This window comes from Neopsephotus bourkii, unplaced genomic scaffold (assembly GCF_033783945.1).
Source record: "Neopsephotus bourkii isolate Nb327-2 ecotype Australia unplaced genomic scaffold, CSIRO-AGI_Nbou_v1 NB_1708, whole genome shotgun sequence".
NCBI lineage: Eukaryota > Metazoa > Chordata > Aves > Psittaciformes > Psittacidae > Neopsephotus > Neopsephotus bourkii.
The window spans coordinates 1-20,920 of record NW_026902182.1 but is presented as its reverse complement, the minus strand read 5'-3'; the positions used below and the strand labels follow the sequence as shown (position 1 = coordinate 20,920).

The 20,920-nt window shown below is 36.7% G+C and overlaps 1 protein-coding gene across 1 annotated transcript in view; it reads left to right on the top strand.

Moving 5' to 3' along the window:
- Nucleotides 1–12,707, top strand: part of LOC133224751 (cadherin-13-like) — a 67,361-nt gene extending 54,654 nt beyond the window's left edge. Inside the window, exon 4 of the mRNA XM_061376512.1 lies at nt 12,447–12,707. Coding sequence (XP_061232496.1) covers nt 12,447–12,692 — 246 coding nt within the window. The 3' untranslated portion in view covers nt 12,693–12,707. The remainder of the gene's footprint in view (nt 1–12,446) is intronic.
- Nucleotides 12,708–20,920: the final 8,213 nt, after the last annotated feature.

Here is a 20,920-nt window from a genome sequence, read left to right as displayed (position 1 = left end):
ACTAACTAAGGTATAACAGAAACCACTGCTGCTACCACCAATAATAATAGTAATAAGGGAAATAACAAGGGAAGAGAATACAACCGCTCACCACCCGCCAACCGATACCCAGCCCAACCCAAGCAGTGATCTTACCCTTCCAGGTAACTGCCCTCACTTCTACATCCTGGGCATGGCATGCTGTGGTATGGAATACCTCTTTGGCTAGTTTGGGTCAGGTGTTCTGTCTCTACTTCCTCCCAGCTTCCCCTGGCAGAGGATGAGGCTCAGAAAGTCCTTGGTCAGAGTTAACATTACTGAGCACTAACTGAAAACATCGGTGTTATCAGTGCTGTTCCCAGGCTGAAAGTCAAAAACACAGCACTGCACCAGCTACCAAGGAGAAAAATGACTGCTACTGCTGAACCCAGGACAGACACCAACCAGCAATTTATGTTTGCACTTGATTCATTTGTGGGTTTATAAAAATTTAGCAGTAGTTTTTTAAAGGACATTCTGAAATGTCAGGTACCTTGGAAAGAACAGACCTTCAATTTTCTGGGCTCTACAAACATGTTAAATTACTATATGTTTAGCGTGTTTTATCTTGAGAAACAGCATACTCACATTGAAAACTGTTAGGTAGAAATAAAACTACAATGGAATAAATCTCAAAACCTCCAAGGAAAATGTTAGGCTCAGAGATTCATCCTTCAATTTTACTACCTACTTAAGTAGTGGTTCTATTTTATGAACTGATTACTTGTTTTGTGCAAACCAAGCAAAAATCAGTCTGGTAGATCCTTCATTTGTGGTTTTTAATTACTTACAGCTATTTTGAATGTTAGCATGAATAGTTTTTGTACTAATATAAAGCTTAATAAAATATTTTAAAAACTACCTGATTTTAGATTTTTAAAAATATCATTAATGCCATGCAGTCATAACGTGCTGCTTTTGTCTCAAATTAGAAGCAGTTAGATTTATTAAGGTGTGGTTATAACTTTTTTCAGTATATAACATTATCACTAGTTACTGCCACATTTTCTGTGTTAGATCTCCAAACACAAGCAACGAGGACCTGAATAAACAGAAGTGACAGGAGGTTTTTTATTGACTAATAGGCCTGGAGTTGAGGATGGTCACAGTGTGTCCTGTAATGTCAAATTTAAACTGTTGGATGAAGCTAACTTTAAACTGTACTGCAGTAATACAAAATGGATATAGGGAAGGAGACACATGGGAAAGTAACTGTAAGTGTTCATGGGTATTTGTTTCTTGAATTTAGGTATTACTTTCACAGGCCTTACGTTTTAGGACTTAGTGTTTTCTCATATCTAAATACAGCAAAAATAGCTCCTGTATTACAGAGCCTTATACTTCTTGTATTAAGTCTGAGATTTCCTCTTAGTCCAAGTTTTTCAAATACAGGTCTTGGAAGGCTGTTTCAGAGATGCTATTAATGGAAAATTTAAGAATACTGCTTTTTAGCACAATGAATGAATATTAAATTTAGATAGCTTTTAATTCTGACTTCTTGAAGACAGTAATAATGTACCTGGAAGTCAATAACTGGCATGCTGGGCAACTGAGTACTATATGTATTGTAAGCTTTTTTGTTTCACTACTCCAGCTTTCCGAAATTCAAATCCAGGTTCTAAGTCCTGCATTTTGACAGTGACTAGTCTGGAAGATGTGTGTTCTTTGCAGCTAATTTTACCTCAATTGATTCCATAATTCCCCAGCATGATTCTGTGAAGTGATATACATATGAGACTACTGAGATTACACAGTAATCCAAAAGCTTCTTAGAAGACTGATGTAACTTTGTCACTAATTGCAGCTCTATCAAGATGTTTGCACATTGGAACCTTTACTTTGATTGCATTTCTAATTCTAGCCAAAGTCAAGCATTCAGTAGGTTAAAAACTGACCTCTTTAAAGTGGGAAAGTAGATCCAAGTTCGTGGTAGCTTTTTAACTCAAGGTAATAATATTTCTGAAATATACTGTGGATTTTGAGCCTTTATCTTTGGGGAAAATGTAAGAAAAGAAGAAGAGCAGACTATTTATTGAAAAGATCATAGTAGAAGACTGAAGGCATGTTTCACCATATTTTGTTGGTGACACTATTACTGACAAAACCAAATTATTTCAGAACCCTAAGTCTGGATAAATTTGGAATCTGAAGCTTTATTAAGGGAGTGCAAGTCACTTCTGGAATTGCTGACAAACCCACTTTCAATTAGTAAGTGTCCTCTGGGTTGGTAATTGTCTCTATGGCACCCTGTGCAATAAACTGGGTAACACCTTGTTCAGCAAAGGAATACCAATTCGAGACTAGGAGTTATTAAGAGATTTGAAATGCTTTCTAGTTGTAGCAACTTCACCAAGAATGTGGATTTTTCACCTCTAGCTAATGAGAATTCAGTCCATTAGAGCTACAAAAACAAAGGCAATGTAGCACAGTCAGTAGCATCTGCTGAAGATAGAAGAGGAAAGATGGAGGTATTTTTAAAGGCACGTTGAAAAAGAATGTGAATTTAACAGAATAAAGTAGGGAGCCAAAAGCATTTCTGAAAATCAGGTATTTTTGCCTTCACTTACGTACCTATCTAAGGAGCAAAGCAGCCCAGGTTTGTCTTATTAGTTGTGGACTTGGATCTAGATGGTTGCCTTTCCATGGAGACAAATCGAATAGGACTTGGGGTAGGCCTTGGAGGTCAGCTGTTATGAGTTGCTGCATGTTACTTGAGATGTGCCGACAATGTAGGCTTCTATGCTTCCCACAGACACTCTGACTTAGCTTAAATCCCTTATTTGACGTTAAGTTAGGCTGAATATTATAATAAGTGAAGCAGGATTGCTGCCTAATTGCATACCTTTTAAGCTGTCATTGTAGATGGGTCAGAATAGAGCTGCATAGTGATTTTGTGTTATAAATGAGGACGACAACTCTTGACAAAGCTTCCCTCTGCCACCCTTGAATTCATTCTAGTTCACCCCTGTTCAAATTATGTATTTGCATGTATCTGAACATGTATATTTTGTCTATTTTTCAGCAATGAATTAGAGTAAAATCAGAAGCAGAGTAACAATAATTATACCTTTTTTCCCTAAGGCTTTTGCAGTTACGTGCATGTAGGTAAAATTACTGATATGGTTTGTGATGACATTGTTAAAGGGCCCGTATCAGAAACCACAAATTATATTTACCATTCATGAATTCAAGTTGAATAGCTGCTTGTCATTTCTAGCTATTTACAGCTGTTTTGAAATGACCTCTGATGATTAACCATTTAAGGCAAAAAGTGAGGTGGACCCATTGTTAAAAATAGAAATTATTTTAAAGAACAATAATTAAAATCCTTTATTTACATCATGAAGCCCTGTAGAGCATTATTGCTAGTAGAATTAGGACGTGCTTCATCAGATTAAAATGTTTAAAAGTTTTAAATATCTCAGATAGCCATCAAATATATCCACCATCTGTCCTTGATAGAAACGCCAACATCTGCTGAGATGCAGACCTGTGACCTCTAGATAAGTTTTTATATACAGAAAAACATTTGTCTTCCTTCTTTGACCTCCCATGCACAAGACATGAGCCATGGATTTGTTTCCTAGGGAACTAGTGGCTGAGGAAAATCTATAATTAGATCTGTGGGCTGTTTGCTACAAATGGGAATTGGGTGCTAAGCAGGTTCTTAGAGTATCCAGAAGTATTATTACTGACTTCATGTAATGGAACTGAATTAAAAAAAAAAACCAACGAAACAACAACCCAAAACCAACCAACCAAAAAACCACCACCAAAAAAAACAACCCTTCATCATCTTTCTTTTTTAATATCTTCAATTAAAAATTAATAGTGTACTTACTGCTCTAGGTTCAATATGCAAAATATTTTCAAAAGCCAAGACTTGACAAGTCGTTAACTTCTTCAAATGAAACTGAATCTTCATTTTCAAGAGTGGTTTTTTCTCACTTTACTACTCCTATTTAGTTCTTCAGTTTGGCTCTGCAGCTTCCATGTCTTATTCTGCAATTCCAATTACTCTACTCTTCTGGAAGTTCCGTCTTAATCCTGATCTTGATTTCTTTCTTTGCTGCATCTATGGATCTAAGGATAACATTTGTAGTTAAGTCCCATGGGCAGTAATTGTAGCTGCAGGGGAAGGAAACAACTGGGGTTTTTATATTCTCCAGACAACCTAGGGCAAACTTCTCTGGACCTTAGCAGCAGATTGTTTTAGAGTGGGCACAGTGCAGCTGAGATGCTGCTTCCAGCCTGGTGTTATATCAGAGTGCTTTTTCCTGTCTGAGATGCCGCAAAAGAGGCCTTAAGTAATAAATCAAGACTTTGACCTTATTTGCAATACCTAGTACTGTGGAATACCTGGAAAAAGGTACTGTAAATTGGCTCTGTTCTCTTTTTCTCCCACCACTTGTAGATTTAGGTACACGTGGTGATTACACATTATGTATACTGTCCCATGTTGATAAATTCTGCAATTAGAAACCATAAAATGTAACTTTATCTGCCTGGTTTTGATCAGTAATAAGTTTGCAGTAAAACACCTCTATAGATTTTTTTTTTTTTTTTTCAAGAGCATATTTTGATTAGTTCATTTAATATTGTCAATCACAGTCAGATTTCCCCTAACGGCTAACCATAGCTTTTGAGATACTCTGTACTCTGTCCGGCTATCACTCAAAAGACAGTGGTCATCAAATTCCTTCAGCTAACAGGGTTTGTTGCCAATTACTAACTTAAAACAGCAATTAAAGTATGGTGATAAATAGCTACTGAAAAGCAAAATCAGCCAGTGAAATATCCAGCCCTTCTGTGATGGTTAATACTTGTGGGGCACTTTCAGATTATGAAAAACTGTGTTTATAAATTCTGTGCTGTCAGTAGGAAGATACTGTTGTGTGCTGAGTCTGGAGTTTGCAGGTATGCACATGAAATCAACTTCTACTTAGGAAAAAGGGAAGTGAAAATTGTTTGCAATGAATTTTCTTCCTCTTTGTGAATTAGGAGTATAAAGAAACTGAAGGATTACCTGTTACAAAAGATAATGCACATCTTGATGTATTCATTGAATTACTCTGATCTATGAGCAAATGCTTAGTCTTAGTTATTTATGTTGGTTAAATCTTCAGATCTGGTACAATTGTAGATGAAGCTTACAGGGCCTAGAGATGCAACTGATTCTTGAAGGGGGGATTGTTGCAGCTGTGTCCAGCTACAATAACGAACCTCAGACTGAAGAGATCTGCCTGTGCACACAGCTTTCACATTCATAAATTAATTTTTTTTGCAGTTGGACACCTGTACATACTACTACAAAATTGATCTGAATTTTGTGAATGTTTATAGACAATTAGGATAAGAAGCCTTTATGCTGAGATAATTTTTTTTCGTTGAATATCAAATATCTTATCTGTGTTGATTACTCAAAAAATAACTCAAAAAATGAGCACCGGCAGTGAAACAGCTTGATCAGTTTTTAAAATGTGTTATTTTCATACATTAAGATATTTTGTTGATATGTGTCTACAGAACTTATTAATCTTGTCAAATTTCAGTGTTGGTGTTGTTTTTATTATAGTTACTACAACAATGTATTAGTTGGTACAGTAACATCTATAGGAAGTAGAGCCCATTCAGCAAAAACCTCAAATATACCAACTGCGTCTCAAGCAATATGAGTTCTGTTTCCTCCATGTACATGCAAGTTCTGAATATGAGACCTGATAAGTGTATTTATGCAGTTTTATCTGGATTGCTTCAGGCAAGGAACATTTGTACTGTTTGCAGCCCCCAATCAATCTTGAAAACATGCATAAAAAATAAGCTAAAAATATGTGTTTTTAATTTTTGCAATGTTGTTCCTAAATTTGACACTTCCTAAAGCATTTTCTGTGACAAAGCTCATAATTAAGATGGTAAAAAAAAAAAAAAAAAAAGCCTGTGGAGTATATTGGTGTGCATTTTTTTTAATTTCAGCTCCTGTGGGCGTTGGTGGGTTGTTTTTTGGTTTTGGTTTTGGTTTTGGTTGTGTTTGTTTGGATGGTTGGTTGGTTTTTTATTTCCATGTTACATCACTAAGAATTGGTATAAAAGGTTCCACATTCAAGGTATTAGTACACCCAGTACTCAATAGTTGAAAGATTTTCTACAGCTATTAAGAAGACTTCAGTATACATATGCACTGTGGTAACAATGAATGTGTTTCAGTTTGAGGAACTTTTTTTTCTGCAATAAGAATTCTGAAATAAAATTAATGGCTAATATTGTAATCATAATTTTGCCCAGGGGCCACTGGTCTTTTAATGTGTATGCTGGAGAGGGACTCTTCATCAGGAACTGTAGTGATAGGATAAGGGGTAATGGGTTAAAACTTAAACGGGGGAAGTTTAGATTGGATATAAGGAAGAAGTTCTTTATTGTGAGGGTGGTGAGGCACTGGAATTGGTTGCCCAGGGAGGTTGTGAATGCTCCATCCCTGGCAGTGTTCAAGGCCAGGTTGGACAGAGCCTTGGGTGGCATGGTTTACTGTGAGGTGTTTCTGCCCATGGCAGGAGGGGTTGGAACTGGATGATCTTAAGGTCCTTTCCAACCCTAACTATTCTATGATTCTATGTAAAAGTGCAAATTTCAGATACTTTCTAATCATGTGTTTTGCCCAATTAGAACCATGCCTTTGGTATCTAACATAGAAGGTGATAGATTTAAAATAACTGAATTATGGCTTTCTCTGCTGAGTTAAATCAAGTCTTTTGTCCATACACATTTTTCCTTGTCTGGGAAATATATATATGTTTATATAACACACAAGCATATTCGATGCTGTATATTAACAGAATCAAGCCACATATTTGTGGTTAATGACACAGAAACAACATCTGCTCTACTAAACATTGTTTTCCCCAGCTTTGGTTTCCCCAGAAACCAAACTCTTCACCTTGAATTTGTGTTGCTTTCCCTTGCAGGAGGTTGGGTCAGGGTTGCGTATTCCTGTTGCTGGTCACATGTTCCTTTTTACTCTGGGTTTGTGCCTTCTGTTCCAGTGCAAGTGAAAATATTAGAATCTGAGTTGATTGATTGTCTGGTTTAAGCTTTGCACTGAGAGCACGTGGTCTGGGAGGTTTAGACAGCTTTGAAAATCTTGCCTCACACATACACTGAAGATTCAAACCTGATCTGAAAATGGTTTTAAATTTAGGACTCTGGTATTGCCTACATGATTGTATTGCATAAGTATTTTTAAACTGCTGAAGTTCTGTTGTTTAACTGAATTTTGCAAATATTATTCATACTTGTCTCCATTAACTCAGCTTGTGTTTTGGAAAACATACTGAATGGGCATTTGTCCAGATGTGTGTTGATTGGTAACAAAATGAAGCTAATAGCAAGTCTTACTATGTTTATGAACAGCCATAGAATCATAGAATGATTTGGGTTAGAAAGAACATTAGAGATTATCTAGTTCCAACCCCCTGCCATGGGCAGAAGTGCAGTGTCACCTAAAATATGTATTTTGATATGTAATGTGTTTGGTTTTATCCCTAATTATGATGACCAAAGGGCATAGTCACTTAGAGGAGCTTTATAATTTCTGTTACTGTTAGCTATGTGAAAAAACCACCTGGATGTTCTTGGCTGTCACCCATATGCTGAATGATTTCTGAAGAAAGTCCTAGTCAGAGAGAAAACAAAGGTCAAATTTGGCCAGTATGTCTCCCTCTGACAAAGAGCAGCATTTGGTTCCCATGTTTAACTATTTTATCCAGTATTTTTTAATGGAATCTTTTGAGCTGTTCTACATTTAACATTGCCTCTCAGAGTCAGATTTTCCTCTAATGCAATATTTGTGCTGGCCTGAGGCTGACCTCAGGCCTTTCAAACCAACTGCTCTTATATTGGGTAGAAAGGTGCACTTGTAAAAAGTGCAGTTAGAGGTATTGAGAACCAATAGATTTAATAAATTATTAAACTCAGCAAATTCTATATGTTCTAATAACAGTTTTTTGTATGTTTAGCTTATAGTTTCAGAAACAAATAGTTTCTGTTGGTTAGTGTTTTTGAATGATGAAGGGAATATTTTGCATCTGTTTTGGTTGAAAGATAATTTCAGTCAGTACAGAGCAGAAGGAGCCTCTGACTGCAAAGACTGATTTTCAGTATGTCAGAACAGGGACCGTCTGTTTAAATGCTTGTATGAGAGCTTATGGGCCTAAACTGTTGCTTTGCTCCTGTGTAGTACAGTGATTAAAGGAGAAAAATAGTTCACCTCTTACTATTCCATGGATAAGTTTGCTTCTTAGGAGGCATGGGAAGGGGTAATCACTAAAACCACCCCCAAAAAAAACACGAGAGAGTAATGCTCTGAAAGGAAGAGTAGTGGGGTATGAACCAAATATTCCTGTCTGAGGATGGGATTTGTTTTCTAATTAAAAAATGAAATTATTATAATGCATCTCTAATTCAAATGGTGTCAAGGACTAAGAAGCTGTGGAAATCATTGAGGCAAACACTTCTTAAAAGAATGGAACTGGTAAGCTGGGATGGCGTGTTTAAGGCTGGTTTTGCTGGGGATGCAGAAATGTGAAGTCTCTCTCTGGGGACATTGTGGCTTCTTGTATTTCTCTTCTTCTCTTGAGAACACTCTGATTTACTTTTGCGATAAACCTGCAACGGGATCACATTGCTGAAATGAGTTTAGCTGGAAGGGATACATAATGTCAGCTGAAAAACAGTGCTAAGTAAATATGTTTTAGCCATGGTTCAGCAAAAAAAGCAAATTCTGTCAGCTAAGTACCACTGTTTTCTTGAAAGTGTCTTTTAGTTCAACAGAATCACAGGGTTTCTGCCTTTTTTGAGAAAAAACAACCCCCCGAGAAACAACAAAAAACCCTAGTTTGTCTTGGGTTCTATACATGTGGCCCTGACAAGGATAGCATTGATCACTTCAGTTTTCAATACATTTATTCTCCAATGTGCCCCTGACATGGAAAGTGTTATAAGGTATGGGAAAATGAGTAATGTCTGTGTCTTCATCTCATACTGTCCTTTGGATCCTGGATGAGGAAATAGCCTTCAAGAGTCTACGTTATTGTGGGTTGCCCAGCTAGCTTCTATCCTGCCTGTGCCATCTGTCTATGCAAAACCAAGAGCCCTTTTGAATTGTGAGATCATAACAAGAGAAAAAATAAATAAGTATGAAGTAGGAGGCCAGATCAAGTACGCCTGAATTATGCATATTCTTGGTAGGTTGCTGCTTGGGTCTATGCTGCTAGACCATGTTCTAAGAATGAAGAGACTTGATATGCAATACCTAGCCACTGTCATACAGTGCAGATATTTTCAATGTTATAACCTTCATTGAAATTCCTAAAGCTGAGAATAATTTCTGGAAATAAGTGTTTCTGTCTAGGCTCCAGGTAGCAATAACTGTGAGAAAGTCCTTAACATATTTTAGAAATGTGAAAGAATGAAGTACGAAAGCAAACATTCCAGCAGAAATAATCGGGCTTTGTTTTTTTCTCAGCCAGTAAATTGGGGAACTATCATTGTGTAAATACATTACGAGCTAGGAAGTTTTCATATGAACAGTGCTGTGTTTATGGCAGTGTTCAGAATAACAGTCTTGCCAGAGGAGGTATCAGGCAATCCTCCTTTCTTGCTTGCTCTTGTTAAAGCACCAAGCATATGGCAAATTAAGCCTGATTTTTATTAAACTTTTCATTGTACTGATCTTAGTGTGAACTGGGAAATTCACTTTCTTTGAACTATGCAGCCACTATATAAGCATCCTGATTGGGAGATGTTAATGCTCTTCCTCACATTCCTGGGAGTTTGTAGCTCCCTCTTGTGGCTAATTAATCACTTTAAAGAATATTTTCTGAAAATTACTTTCTGTGCAATCACCGCTGCTCTTGAACAGACAATGCAGCGATACTTGGAGCATCTCTAACATAAGCTTCTGATTACTATATCAATCATAACTCACTGTGCAATAACTACATGCAAAGAGGGGTAAATAGTTTGGAAAGCAGGATCTGCAAATGCTTGCACCATGAATGTGACAAATTTCCTTCAGTTTTAAACAAGCTGTAAGGACACAGCAGTCAATTAGAAAAGGGCTCTGCTGTCTGGTATCTCTGTTGGTCCTATACAGTATATTCTGAAGAATGGTTTACAGCTAAAGTGTGGATGACATATGAGACATGGGATGTGTTGTAGTTCCATGGAGTACAAATCTCTTGAGATGGCTTGCCATCAAACTCAGGGTTAAGATCTTTGTCAGATTTGTAGTTGACAAGAAATTTCCCCTCCAGTCAGTTTTGCAGGTACCCTTATTACTGTTGTTTTTATTGCACTCCTATCTTTCTATCTAGTGTAGAGAAAGATCTGTATGTGATTATATGGAATTTTTCTGATAAATGCCCTTGCAAAGGCCATTATTTGTTTTGCTTTCTTTCTGTGGCTTGTTACAACTGGGGCATTGCACCTAGACAGCATCCTAAATTTGCCACAGACAGGTAATGTTTGCATAGACATCTCTGAATTAGATTTTTGTGCTGGCCTGTGACTGACTTCAGGCCTTTCAAACCAGTGTTCTTACATTGGGTAAAGTGCACTTGTCAAAAGTCTCAGAAATCAGGGCAGAAGATGATCAATTCATCTTCTTGCTGCAAAAATGGGCAATGGCCATGACATTACAAAATAATAAGCCTAGCCTTATGTCAAGAAAAAACATGTATTTTTAGGTTTGGTGTTAAAAATACCAAAGGTTGGTCCGGAAAAAAAAAAAAAAAAATGAACTGAGCAGAAGGGAACTTTCCATTAGGAACTAAGAAGTTTCAGTTTCATCACAAAACTGAAGTTACAGAGTTACTTTGCCCTTTCATCACCTGAAGCATTGTCTGCCTTGGTGTTTTGGCATGATATATTCAGAAATACATGAGGAGAAAACTTCATCCATTAGTGTTTCTGACTTGGAAGGAGGAAGAAAAATAAGTAAAAGAGGTTTTTACTTTAAAATTTCTCCCTTCCCTAAAGGGTTTGAGAATTTAAACATTATCTCTGAAAATGCTGGTTTCCTATTTCATAACTTGTGGCAATTTTTTCTCAATTAAAATAAAGGAATAATGATTATGCAGTTTAGTCAAAACCTCGCTGCCCAGTAATCTGCAAACCAGCATTGCTGAACCCAGCACAATAGGGCAACAACATGTATTTCCTTAGGGACATTATTAAACACCCTGCACATTTATTATCTCAAAATGGGAGCAGGTCCAAGTTTCTAAGGCCAGTTTTACTGTTCCTCTTCCTGAGCTGTAATTCAGACCAGCATATAAATATTTGACTTAATGTTTCTGTGGAAATATTAATGATATAAAATTGAGAGAAACAAAAGAACATGAAACAGCAGAGGGAAGGAATGGCTTGGCAAGATTGTTAGCCTTAAAAGGCAAGATTAATTTATAATCCTTCTAGATTCTGGTGTACAAATAGAAATCTGCAAAGCATGTAGCTTATAACAAACATTGTGTAGCTCTGCAAGTTTACATATGCACTGTCTCTAATGTGAGACAGCCTTGAAACTGGATTTTTAGGGATTTTTTCCTTATGGGGATATAAGATAATGATGGTAACAAGGAGTTTCCATACACATGTGTGTGTATATATAAACATGCATATAAATTTGGAAAGTGGAGGAATTCCAACTGCATTACTAAGCAGAGTTCTGGGCAGGATACCCAGATATTTTCATGAGGAGGGTGTTTTTTCTTGGTGTAAAATCCTGGGAAAGGAAGAGAGTAGAAGGGTACAGGAGGGGGAAAACCCAACATAAAAATAGTCTATTTTGTAACAACTTTACAATGGCTAATAAAAAGGACTGACTAATTGGAAAATAATGTGTGATGGCTCTCTGGTATTGCAAGTGTTGTGAAATAAGTATGCTTTATGCCAGTGGAATATGCTCTTTTTTTCTTTTTTTCTTTCTTTTTTTTTTTTTTTTTTTTTGTCAGTTTGTAGCTATTTTCTTAATTTAATTGGAAAAAAAAAAAGAAGAACTGAATGAAATGCCAAATTCTAGACACAGAGTGAATGCAGTAGCAGTGGAATAATAGAACCTTTAAATAGTGAAATAGAAGACAGTAAATATAAAATAGGAACTGGCTAAGGACATGAGGAGCTTTCCAGGGTTTAGCACAAGAATTGCACAGTGTTTTCTGAATGACTGGAACCATATTTTATAGTTATGTGTTTGTATTACTATGAACCATATTTTATAGTTATATATTACCATGAACCGTCTTTTATACTAATATACTATTGGCAGGGAATATACCTTCATTTTAGGTAAAGGATCAGAATGGCTTATATGTTTTTAGAATGATTAGAGAAGTTTTTATAATAAGGCATGTATCTTCTTGTTTTCTGCCATGCAGGTCGTCAGTAGATCAGTGGGAGAGGGAGTAAGGTTTCGGCTCTCTGGTAAGGGAGCAGATGAAGACCCAAAAGGAATTTTTAAAATCAATGAGAACACTGGGGATATCTCCGTGACCCAAGTCCTTGATAGAGAAGCAGCTGCCAGTTATGAGGTGAGTATTCACAGCAGTGGTATATCTGCCTTTTTGTTGATAACACGTGTTTGTGGAATGTGTATCTGCTTTTCAAGGGGCTGCAGTTATTGAAGACTAAATTGCGGATACTGTCTTACAAAATTTCCAGAAAAAGTATTTGCCCTTTGGAAATGGTAAATTTGTTCATTCTTACAGGCAGTTGAAACTCCACTCTGCTTTCTGCATGTAATTCCTGTAATTTATCTTTAGCAGAAAACCTGTCTGAACATCATGTATGCATTTGATTTGTGAATACAAAATTCTGCTTGGACAAAAGCAGATCTTTTAGTGAAGTTGCCATTAAAGTATTATGTAGTTATATTTTTTACTTTTTTATTGTCAAGCTGTCAAAGGAATTTGTAATTTACCTACGTTTTTAGTAATGGATATCTTTTAACAGAGATAAAGAAGACTCTGTTAATGTGAAAATGTTAGCAGATACATCTCTGTCAGATGCATGTCTCATACTAAAACTTCCTTTCTTTTTCAATAAATGCTGTTTTTACCCATTGAACTTCTATCAAACTATCTCTGAAATCTGTAAAGTAACTGCACCACAATGTCCTGAAATGCATGGTCTAAATATCATGTCAAGTCATGTTTTCTATCTATCTGTTGAAATGTTGCAGTGAGATAAATTGTGTCTGGCCACTCTTGATACAGATGAGCAGCAGAATGTGAAATGCGAAATGGTTAGTACATTTATGTGTTGATATTTCTGCCACAGCATGGGGGACTAAGCTCTTGTGTCCTCATGCAGCGAGGAGTGTGTGGTACTCCAGCCATGTAGGGCACAGGCCTCGGTGACAGTTCTGAGTGCCATCTCTGGCCTCTCTGTGTTGTCTTCTGCCATGCAGTAATCAATAATTGTACTTTCAATGCTGTTTTGTTTCCTCCTCTGGAAGAGTTTGCCAGTTAGATGACTAGTCATACTTGCTCAAACAGTACTGCTAAAATTTACCATATGTTGGTTTTCAACACTTAAACATCTATTTCTCATCTGGGTCAACAGTGAAATGCATGTTTACCACTCATGCAGAATTTATGGTAGTTACTGATGTCCTTCTTAAAAGAAAAACATTGCTGTTTCTCTTTTTAACACTGCTACTTGTCCTCATTTACCAGCTGCTTCTTACTTTACCCATGGCTTTCCACCTTAATATGTTCAGTATAAGCCTTGAATATTTTTTTACTGGAAAATCATAGTAGTTTTTTTCAACCTAATGCATCAAACCACAAATGGCCCTCCTATCTGATCTGGTAAAGTATACACTTAAATTAAGACAAAAACATTTCCCTAGAGGAGCCTTTTTTTGAAGCAGTGTGAGTTATATGCAAGCAATGTAGTAGATTATCCAGAGCAATGTGAATGTATACCCTAATAGGCTATAGTGCTTTCTAACCTGTTAAAGAGCACTCTGCTCAGCATGCTCGCTGGCATCCTGTTGTGCAAAATGTAGTTGGAAAGTTCTGTAGGAGAACCCTCAACTTGATTAGTGTGTCTGTGAATTCAGGCTTTTGTTTTCCAATAGAGATGTATCACCATGTCAGGAAAGCAGCAGGATTTTGTCCCTGATTTCCTTGGTATGCCAAAAGATGGAAATACCTGAAAGACAATTTTTTTTCAAAAGCGTTTTTCTTTCCTGTTTTCATTTGAGCCCCCCTCTTGCCCAGTGTTGTTGATGTCTTAAAAGAAAAAATTGAAACCATAGGGCAAACAAGGAAAGAATAGAGTTCCATGAAAAAATACAAGTTCTTTGCAAGCCATCATATTGCTAAGTATAGAATGAGTGGTGGGGCAAAAGCAAAAATATGAAACCTGTATCAATCCTTCTAGCTAGACAAGAGGCTGCTGCACACAAGCAGCGAGCACTGATTTGTTTCCTATGCTTAATGCATATATACTCAAGGAATGAGAATTAAAAATGGATAATAAAGCACAAAATAGTGCTTTAGTGATCACAGTATTCCCTAGAACTTTGCAGATTTTGCCATCTGTGCACCTTAAAATATTTTGAATCAGCTAAGAATATTTAATATATTTTAAAAAAATGTTGTTTCTTTCATTGAATGTTTGGAATTTTGTTTTTTGCTGCCTTTTTTCTCCTGGAGGAATACTGAAAAAACTAAAAAATAATAAAAAGAAAAAGAAAGAGAAGCATGATTAAATTAGGAGTACTGAATTCTACTCAGGCAACTGTTGGTTCTCTGAGTTAACTCTCACTTTCTACTGTTTATTTTTAAATATTTTACATTTAGTAAAAGACAGAAAATAAAATAGCGTGAAAAAAACTGTCTGAATTTCAGGGCCTCCCTGCCACTTTGATGCAGACCATTTGTGTGGCAGTGGTGCTTTTAGATAAGTTTAGATTTTGCTTATTAACAAAAGAAACTCAGCTGGCAAGAGGAATGTAAAACAGATTACATTAATGACACCCATTACCCACCAAAACCCAAACTTATTTATCCAACTGATTTATGAGTTTATTTTTCATTAAATCAGTTAAATTGCTCAAAAATAGACAAATATGTGAAATTCCAACAAAATATTAATGTTGGGCTGATTAGTTGCCATAGTAATTCTGACTTAATCATCTGGATGTTTGAAAATGTGTTGGTTTCTAGTGAGGAAATGAAACTATGCCAGAGGGGGCTGGGTGAGACAGCAGAAGCCCAAAAGCCACTATGTTGAAATTAGCCATTAGTTTGTTGTTGTTTTTTTTCCTTATGTGTATGAAACAATGCTAATGAACTGTGTTTGCCAATGGAAACGTGCCAGATGTTTCTGGTGTGTTTCTCCTTGTTACCCTTAAAGGTCAGAGCGTGTCAGTCATCTTCACTTATACGTGGAAGCTGCTCATGAGGAAAAGAAAGAGGATGCAGGGATGTTATTAGTCCAGCAAAGACAGACAGCTTTAGAAAAGTGTGTAGTAATTCCTTTTTTTCTTCTAAAGAGGTTTGACAAAGAGCATGCTGGTAGGAATCCCCTTGGTCAGAGTAAACCAGTGGATTTACCCTGAATGGGTTTTTTAGGGAACTTGTTTCAGCCTGTCAATGAAAGTACTAAATGATGCTCTGAAGAAGGGGCTTAAGCAGAATATGGGCATATTGTTGAGTTGCTTCTGGGATGGTGAGATAAGCAGGTAGCCTAGAGTCCCTAATTAGTTGGAACAAAAGGTGTTCAGTTGTACAAATATGCCCCAATCATGTCCTTGGTTTTCTGTCAAGATCTGAATAAATAAGACTAGTTGGAAATTTCAAATCATTTAGTACTTAAAAGTACAGTTGTGGAAAAACAGATGAAGGAACTTGGTAGGGAGACTTAAGATGGAATTTCTTGTACAAATCACTCAAGTACACACCATCCAAAAGTTGTTAGTTCTGAGTTTGCTTCAGATCCATTATCTTTTCTGACTCCATCAGAGCAGAAATATCCATGATTTTCAGTTGTATCCTTTAGAAAAAAAAAGAAATAAAGTGCTTTTGAAAAGAGCTGCAATACAGAACTAAAGGATTCTAGTGAGGGTGAAGTCTAGTTGTAGTATGTGTTGGTAAAAGAGTAAAAGAAGAATGAATTAGGAAATAGAAGTTCAAAGTCCAGGTCTGCAACCTCTTAGGCAGCAGTGGCAAAGTGCCACTCAATCAATGGGAGGAGTTTCAATTGGTTATCAAGATTTTAAAGGGTATTGCCATTGTCTTTTCATGACTGCTTACCAGTGAAAATACATGTAGAAGAGAAATAATCAGAAAGTGATCCATTGCAAGCATGAAATGAAGAAGCTCGATAAAACTATTCAATGCCAGTGTGCAAATTAGAGCTGTGACCAAATTTACCTAGGCAATTTTAACTGTTAATGAAGAGTTAGTTTTAATTATTTTTTAAGTAAAGAGCTTTATTTGCTTTAGAAAATACTTAACAAGCAGAGGTGTGAAATCAGCTTTCAGCTTTTTTTATCATGACAGATCACACTTCTGTGAAGGGATGCTTTGTGACTGGTAGTGACAGACTGAGATACTTAGAAAACTCGTGTTACCAGGACTGAAAAGCAGATTAAGAGTATTCACTTTATGTACTATTGTTTCAATATGTTGAAAAACAAGTAGACTGAAAACAGGCAAAAGAATTCAGACCAATCAACAGCAACCTAATCTCTAGTGTGACCTGCTTCAGCTGAGGTTACATGAGACTTGTTTCTGTGACTTAGCCAAACATTTAAGGTGATGCTGCAGTCCTAATGGACTCTATTTCTGTGTTTAATATGGAACAAATAATGGAAATGCTTCACAATCATGAGGAAAACTAGCTTGGTCAGGTGCCAAGGATTATTTTGTGAGAAAGATTTTTAAGTACCTGAATGCATTTTTGCAGATATTGAAAGTAAGTAAATGAATTTGTCTTCTGTGTAAGTCCACTTTAGTGCAGCCACATCTTTTTCAGAATGATGTATTATACTGAATCTCTGCTATATATACTATGGAGATATATGAACTACACACAGAAAGCATGCTTCTCTTTGAGAAGGAAAACCATGAACTTGCTTGTAACTTCAAGACTGGTCTAAAATGTATTTTAGTCTTGATTATCTGCACTGGAGAAATTGTCTGAAGTGTAAGTGATCTGCTCTGTCTTGAGCTCAAAGCAGTAATGGAGCATGTCAGACCTCAGTCATCTTCCATTCATACCTTGAAAAAAATGGTGGTGCTCAGCCTTCCATGGGAGGAGGTTTTGGTCTTATAGAAATGTAAGTTTCAGTAAAATGTGCTTGATTTAGTTAAAGCACCAGTAACACAGAGAAAACTGTGCTAAAATACTGGTGCTTTCAAACCGTATCTGTTACATCAAAAAACCTTGGAATAATGGTAAGAAACTTTCAGAGAGGAATCGTGATTAGGAAGGAAAAATAAAAAGGAATTTTCCCTGGGGGTAGAGGGCAAAGAGGCAGCTCTTGTGCAGCTATTGGATATGAAACTTATTTATATGAATGAGCTGCAGTTAGATCAACTCACACACAGTTGAAAATTCTTCCAGTGGAAGAGATTTCTAGCTTGTTATATATGTGCATGCAGACAGTGCTTGAGATTTTATATATTTTTTCTTTATATTGATATGTTTACATATACATTCATAGAGGTGTTCACCTCTTGGGGCATTGGGTGCATTCAGAGAGTTTTACATTGATTTCATATTTTGACTGCAGAGGGAGAAATCAACACTGACTGAAGAAACGCCATTAGGTTGTTGCCTGGCAGCATTACTTCAAATTTAGCTGTCTCTGCATGGACTTTTCAGCAAGCAAGCTGATGATAATGCCTATGCAAAAGAGGAAAATTCATTACTGTGAATGCTAAAAATAATGAATTACTAAAGGTAGGATCTCAAATAACTATGGGCAGTTTCTTGGAAAAACACTGAATTCCCTCTCCCATGGCTGCACTTGAAGGCTTCTCCTTGAGGTAGGCACAGTAATCTTAACCTAGTGCAGAGACTTATTTCTCAGCAGTTGCGCTCCTGTCCGTAGAATAGTCATAAACTATAATTTCTGTAAATCTACGTTAGCACAGCTTGAGGCTTTGCATCAGAAATTGGACAATTCATAGTTGAGACCAGGTTTTACTGGTATTGTTCCATTTTAAGCATTTTCATACAGGAATAGGTCTTGATGATGCAAGTCCCAGTCTCCGCTGGGAGTAATGTTACTCCAGGGGTAACATCACTCTCTCATTACACTCCTTTCTGAAACATTCACTGTGTCCAAAGTTTTGGAGCAGTAAAGTTTCACTGTTGTTGATGGTGTGTTAGGTTGGTGTAGTGTGCACATGTGCACACTGATTCTGTTACTGACAGAAAGCTCCATCAAATCTCATCCCTCAGCAGCGCCTTTCTTCCTGTGCACCTTTCCAGCGTGTCTGGGTTGAGGTGCCTTGAATGAATTGAAGGTGCTCAGTATGAGGCTCTGCCTGTCTCTCATTAACAGGAGTGTAAGTGTCTGTAATCTCAAAAAAAGAGTTCTGTCCATAAAATAGAGTTCTGCTACAGAGGAATCTATGAATCTTATGGAAATTTCTTCTTTGTTATGACAATACTAGCTTGGCACTGAACTTTGTTTTTGACATGATTGTCCATGACTTAGCGCTGCTTTAACTTGTGTAGGGAAAGGGTGAAGTAAATGAATCTTTCAACCTAAAACCTCAATTTTTCATCTAGAAACTGAGAGTGATGTATTAGTAAAAACAATTGATGTTTTTTGTTCTTTGTTGTAATAAATAGGACTTTTTTAGGATGCCATGGAGAAAAACAGGTATTGTTTGTTAAAAGATAATTCATATTTCATTAATCTTCTTTTCTCCCATTGAGATTATGAAATGGCAAGATTAAATATTAACAGATATTTCATCAAACTTGTAAGCAGAAATGCAACAGGGACAAACACAGCAGAAGCAAAAGTCTGGATCCTTCAGTGAGATCTGGATGGGCAGACTCCACAATTCATGGGGAGCTTTTTTGACATTGTTTCCTAGGGTCATAAGCAAGATGGTCTCATTATACACACATAACAGTGTGTATAAATCAAATATTTAAGCAAACACATTTTATGTAGAGTCACATTTCTTAAAAGTACAATTTAAATAATTGCTTGCACAGCTGGGATATAAATGAGATTTCCAGCTACTGGAAATATCCCTCTTTCTCCCAAGATTGTCTTATAGGATAAAAAGAAAACCTGACAGGAAATTAAGTTAAAAATCATGTTATTTTTATGTATATTCTCCCATTCTCCCATTTTGTCTTGGGGGAACAAGATATCTACTTTATATAAACTCTCTAATTCGCTGTATCTTGTTCTTTTTTACTGTAAATAGTCTATTCAATATATACTGTAGATCTTAATGTTATGAGATATCAGCAGGATATTGTGATTCATTTCAGAAGCCACTAGCTTGCTCATGTCATTTATGTGGAAAACATGCAAAAGTCAACAGTTAGTTTTGTTGGAGGGCATATGTTTATTCTTAGATCTAACTGCTTGCATGGCTTTGACATTCCTGCTGTTCAACAGCACTATCGTGTCATTTGTAGGAGTAACAGAGTGACGTTTCATTAAAGGGAAAAATCAGCAAAGGTTTGTTTATAACCTATAACTGTCAAGACAAGTTAGTGGGCTTGGATTTCCACGCTAAAAATACTCTAGCTTCAAACACCAGGCAAAATTAATGTTTTCTCATTCAAGAGTGGGAGGTGAAAATGCACAGCAGTAAGAAACAGAGAAACTGGAGTTTATTGAGACAGTAACAAATGACACAAAATTTGTTTTCATTGTTGTTTTGTTTGGTTTTTATTGTTATTATTTTCTAATGGAACACCACTCTTTGAAAGAATAATGATGTGTTCAGTAAAACAAAAGGAGACTAATAACATTTTTATCGTATTATGTTGAGTCTCTGAAACTACTTTGTTATTACATATTAATCGCATTTTAAGCCATTTAAATGTTATTATGATATCTTACTCTTTAGCATTACCAGTTTGTTTCTTTTCCTTGTTTATTTCTGTGTAGCAACTCTCAAAAGATGTTGTTGTGATAGCTCACTGTTTTAGGTGCAGCATAAGTACCTAGGACACTTTCTCCTTTCCCCAGACCACATGTTTTCCTACTGTGAAAGGAAGGAGTCTTGCTTTCCGATCATAATTGTTCCCAGCCTTACACAGTGATGGACAAGACAGCAGATTCACAGTGGCAGGTCTGCATGGAATAGAAGGCAAGGCTGGGTGAGTTCCTATAGCTTAGGTCAGTACTGCCTGTGCTTTGCGTATCCCAGGTCTGCACAATGTCATGTTTTTTGTCAGTGGTGTACTCAGATATGCCTGGTTTTTTTCTCAGTATGCAAAGGTGTAGTTTCGGAGTTCAAGGGAGAGATAGAACATATTTTTCTTTGCTAGCTGGTGCGAGTCAAAGAATTTGTAGGAAATCTGCTCAAAAAATTTTCCTGGACCCATTTTGATAGACTGGCATTATAACAACTGATCATAGATTAAGTAGAATCATATAACAGTTAGGGTTGGAAGGACCTTAAGATCAGCTAGTTCCAATCTCCCTGCCATGGGCAGGGACATCTCGCTCTAAACCATGTCACTCAAGGCTCTGTCCACCCTGGTCTTGAATGTCACCAGGGATGGAGCATTCACAGTGCCTCACCACCCTCACAGTAAAGAACTTCTTCCTTATATCTAACCTGAACTTACCCTGTTTAAGTTTGAACCTATCTTGTCTTGTCCTGTCACTACAGTCCCTAATGAAGAG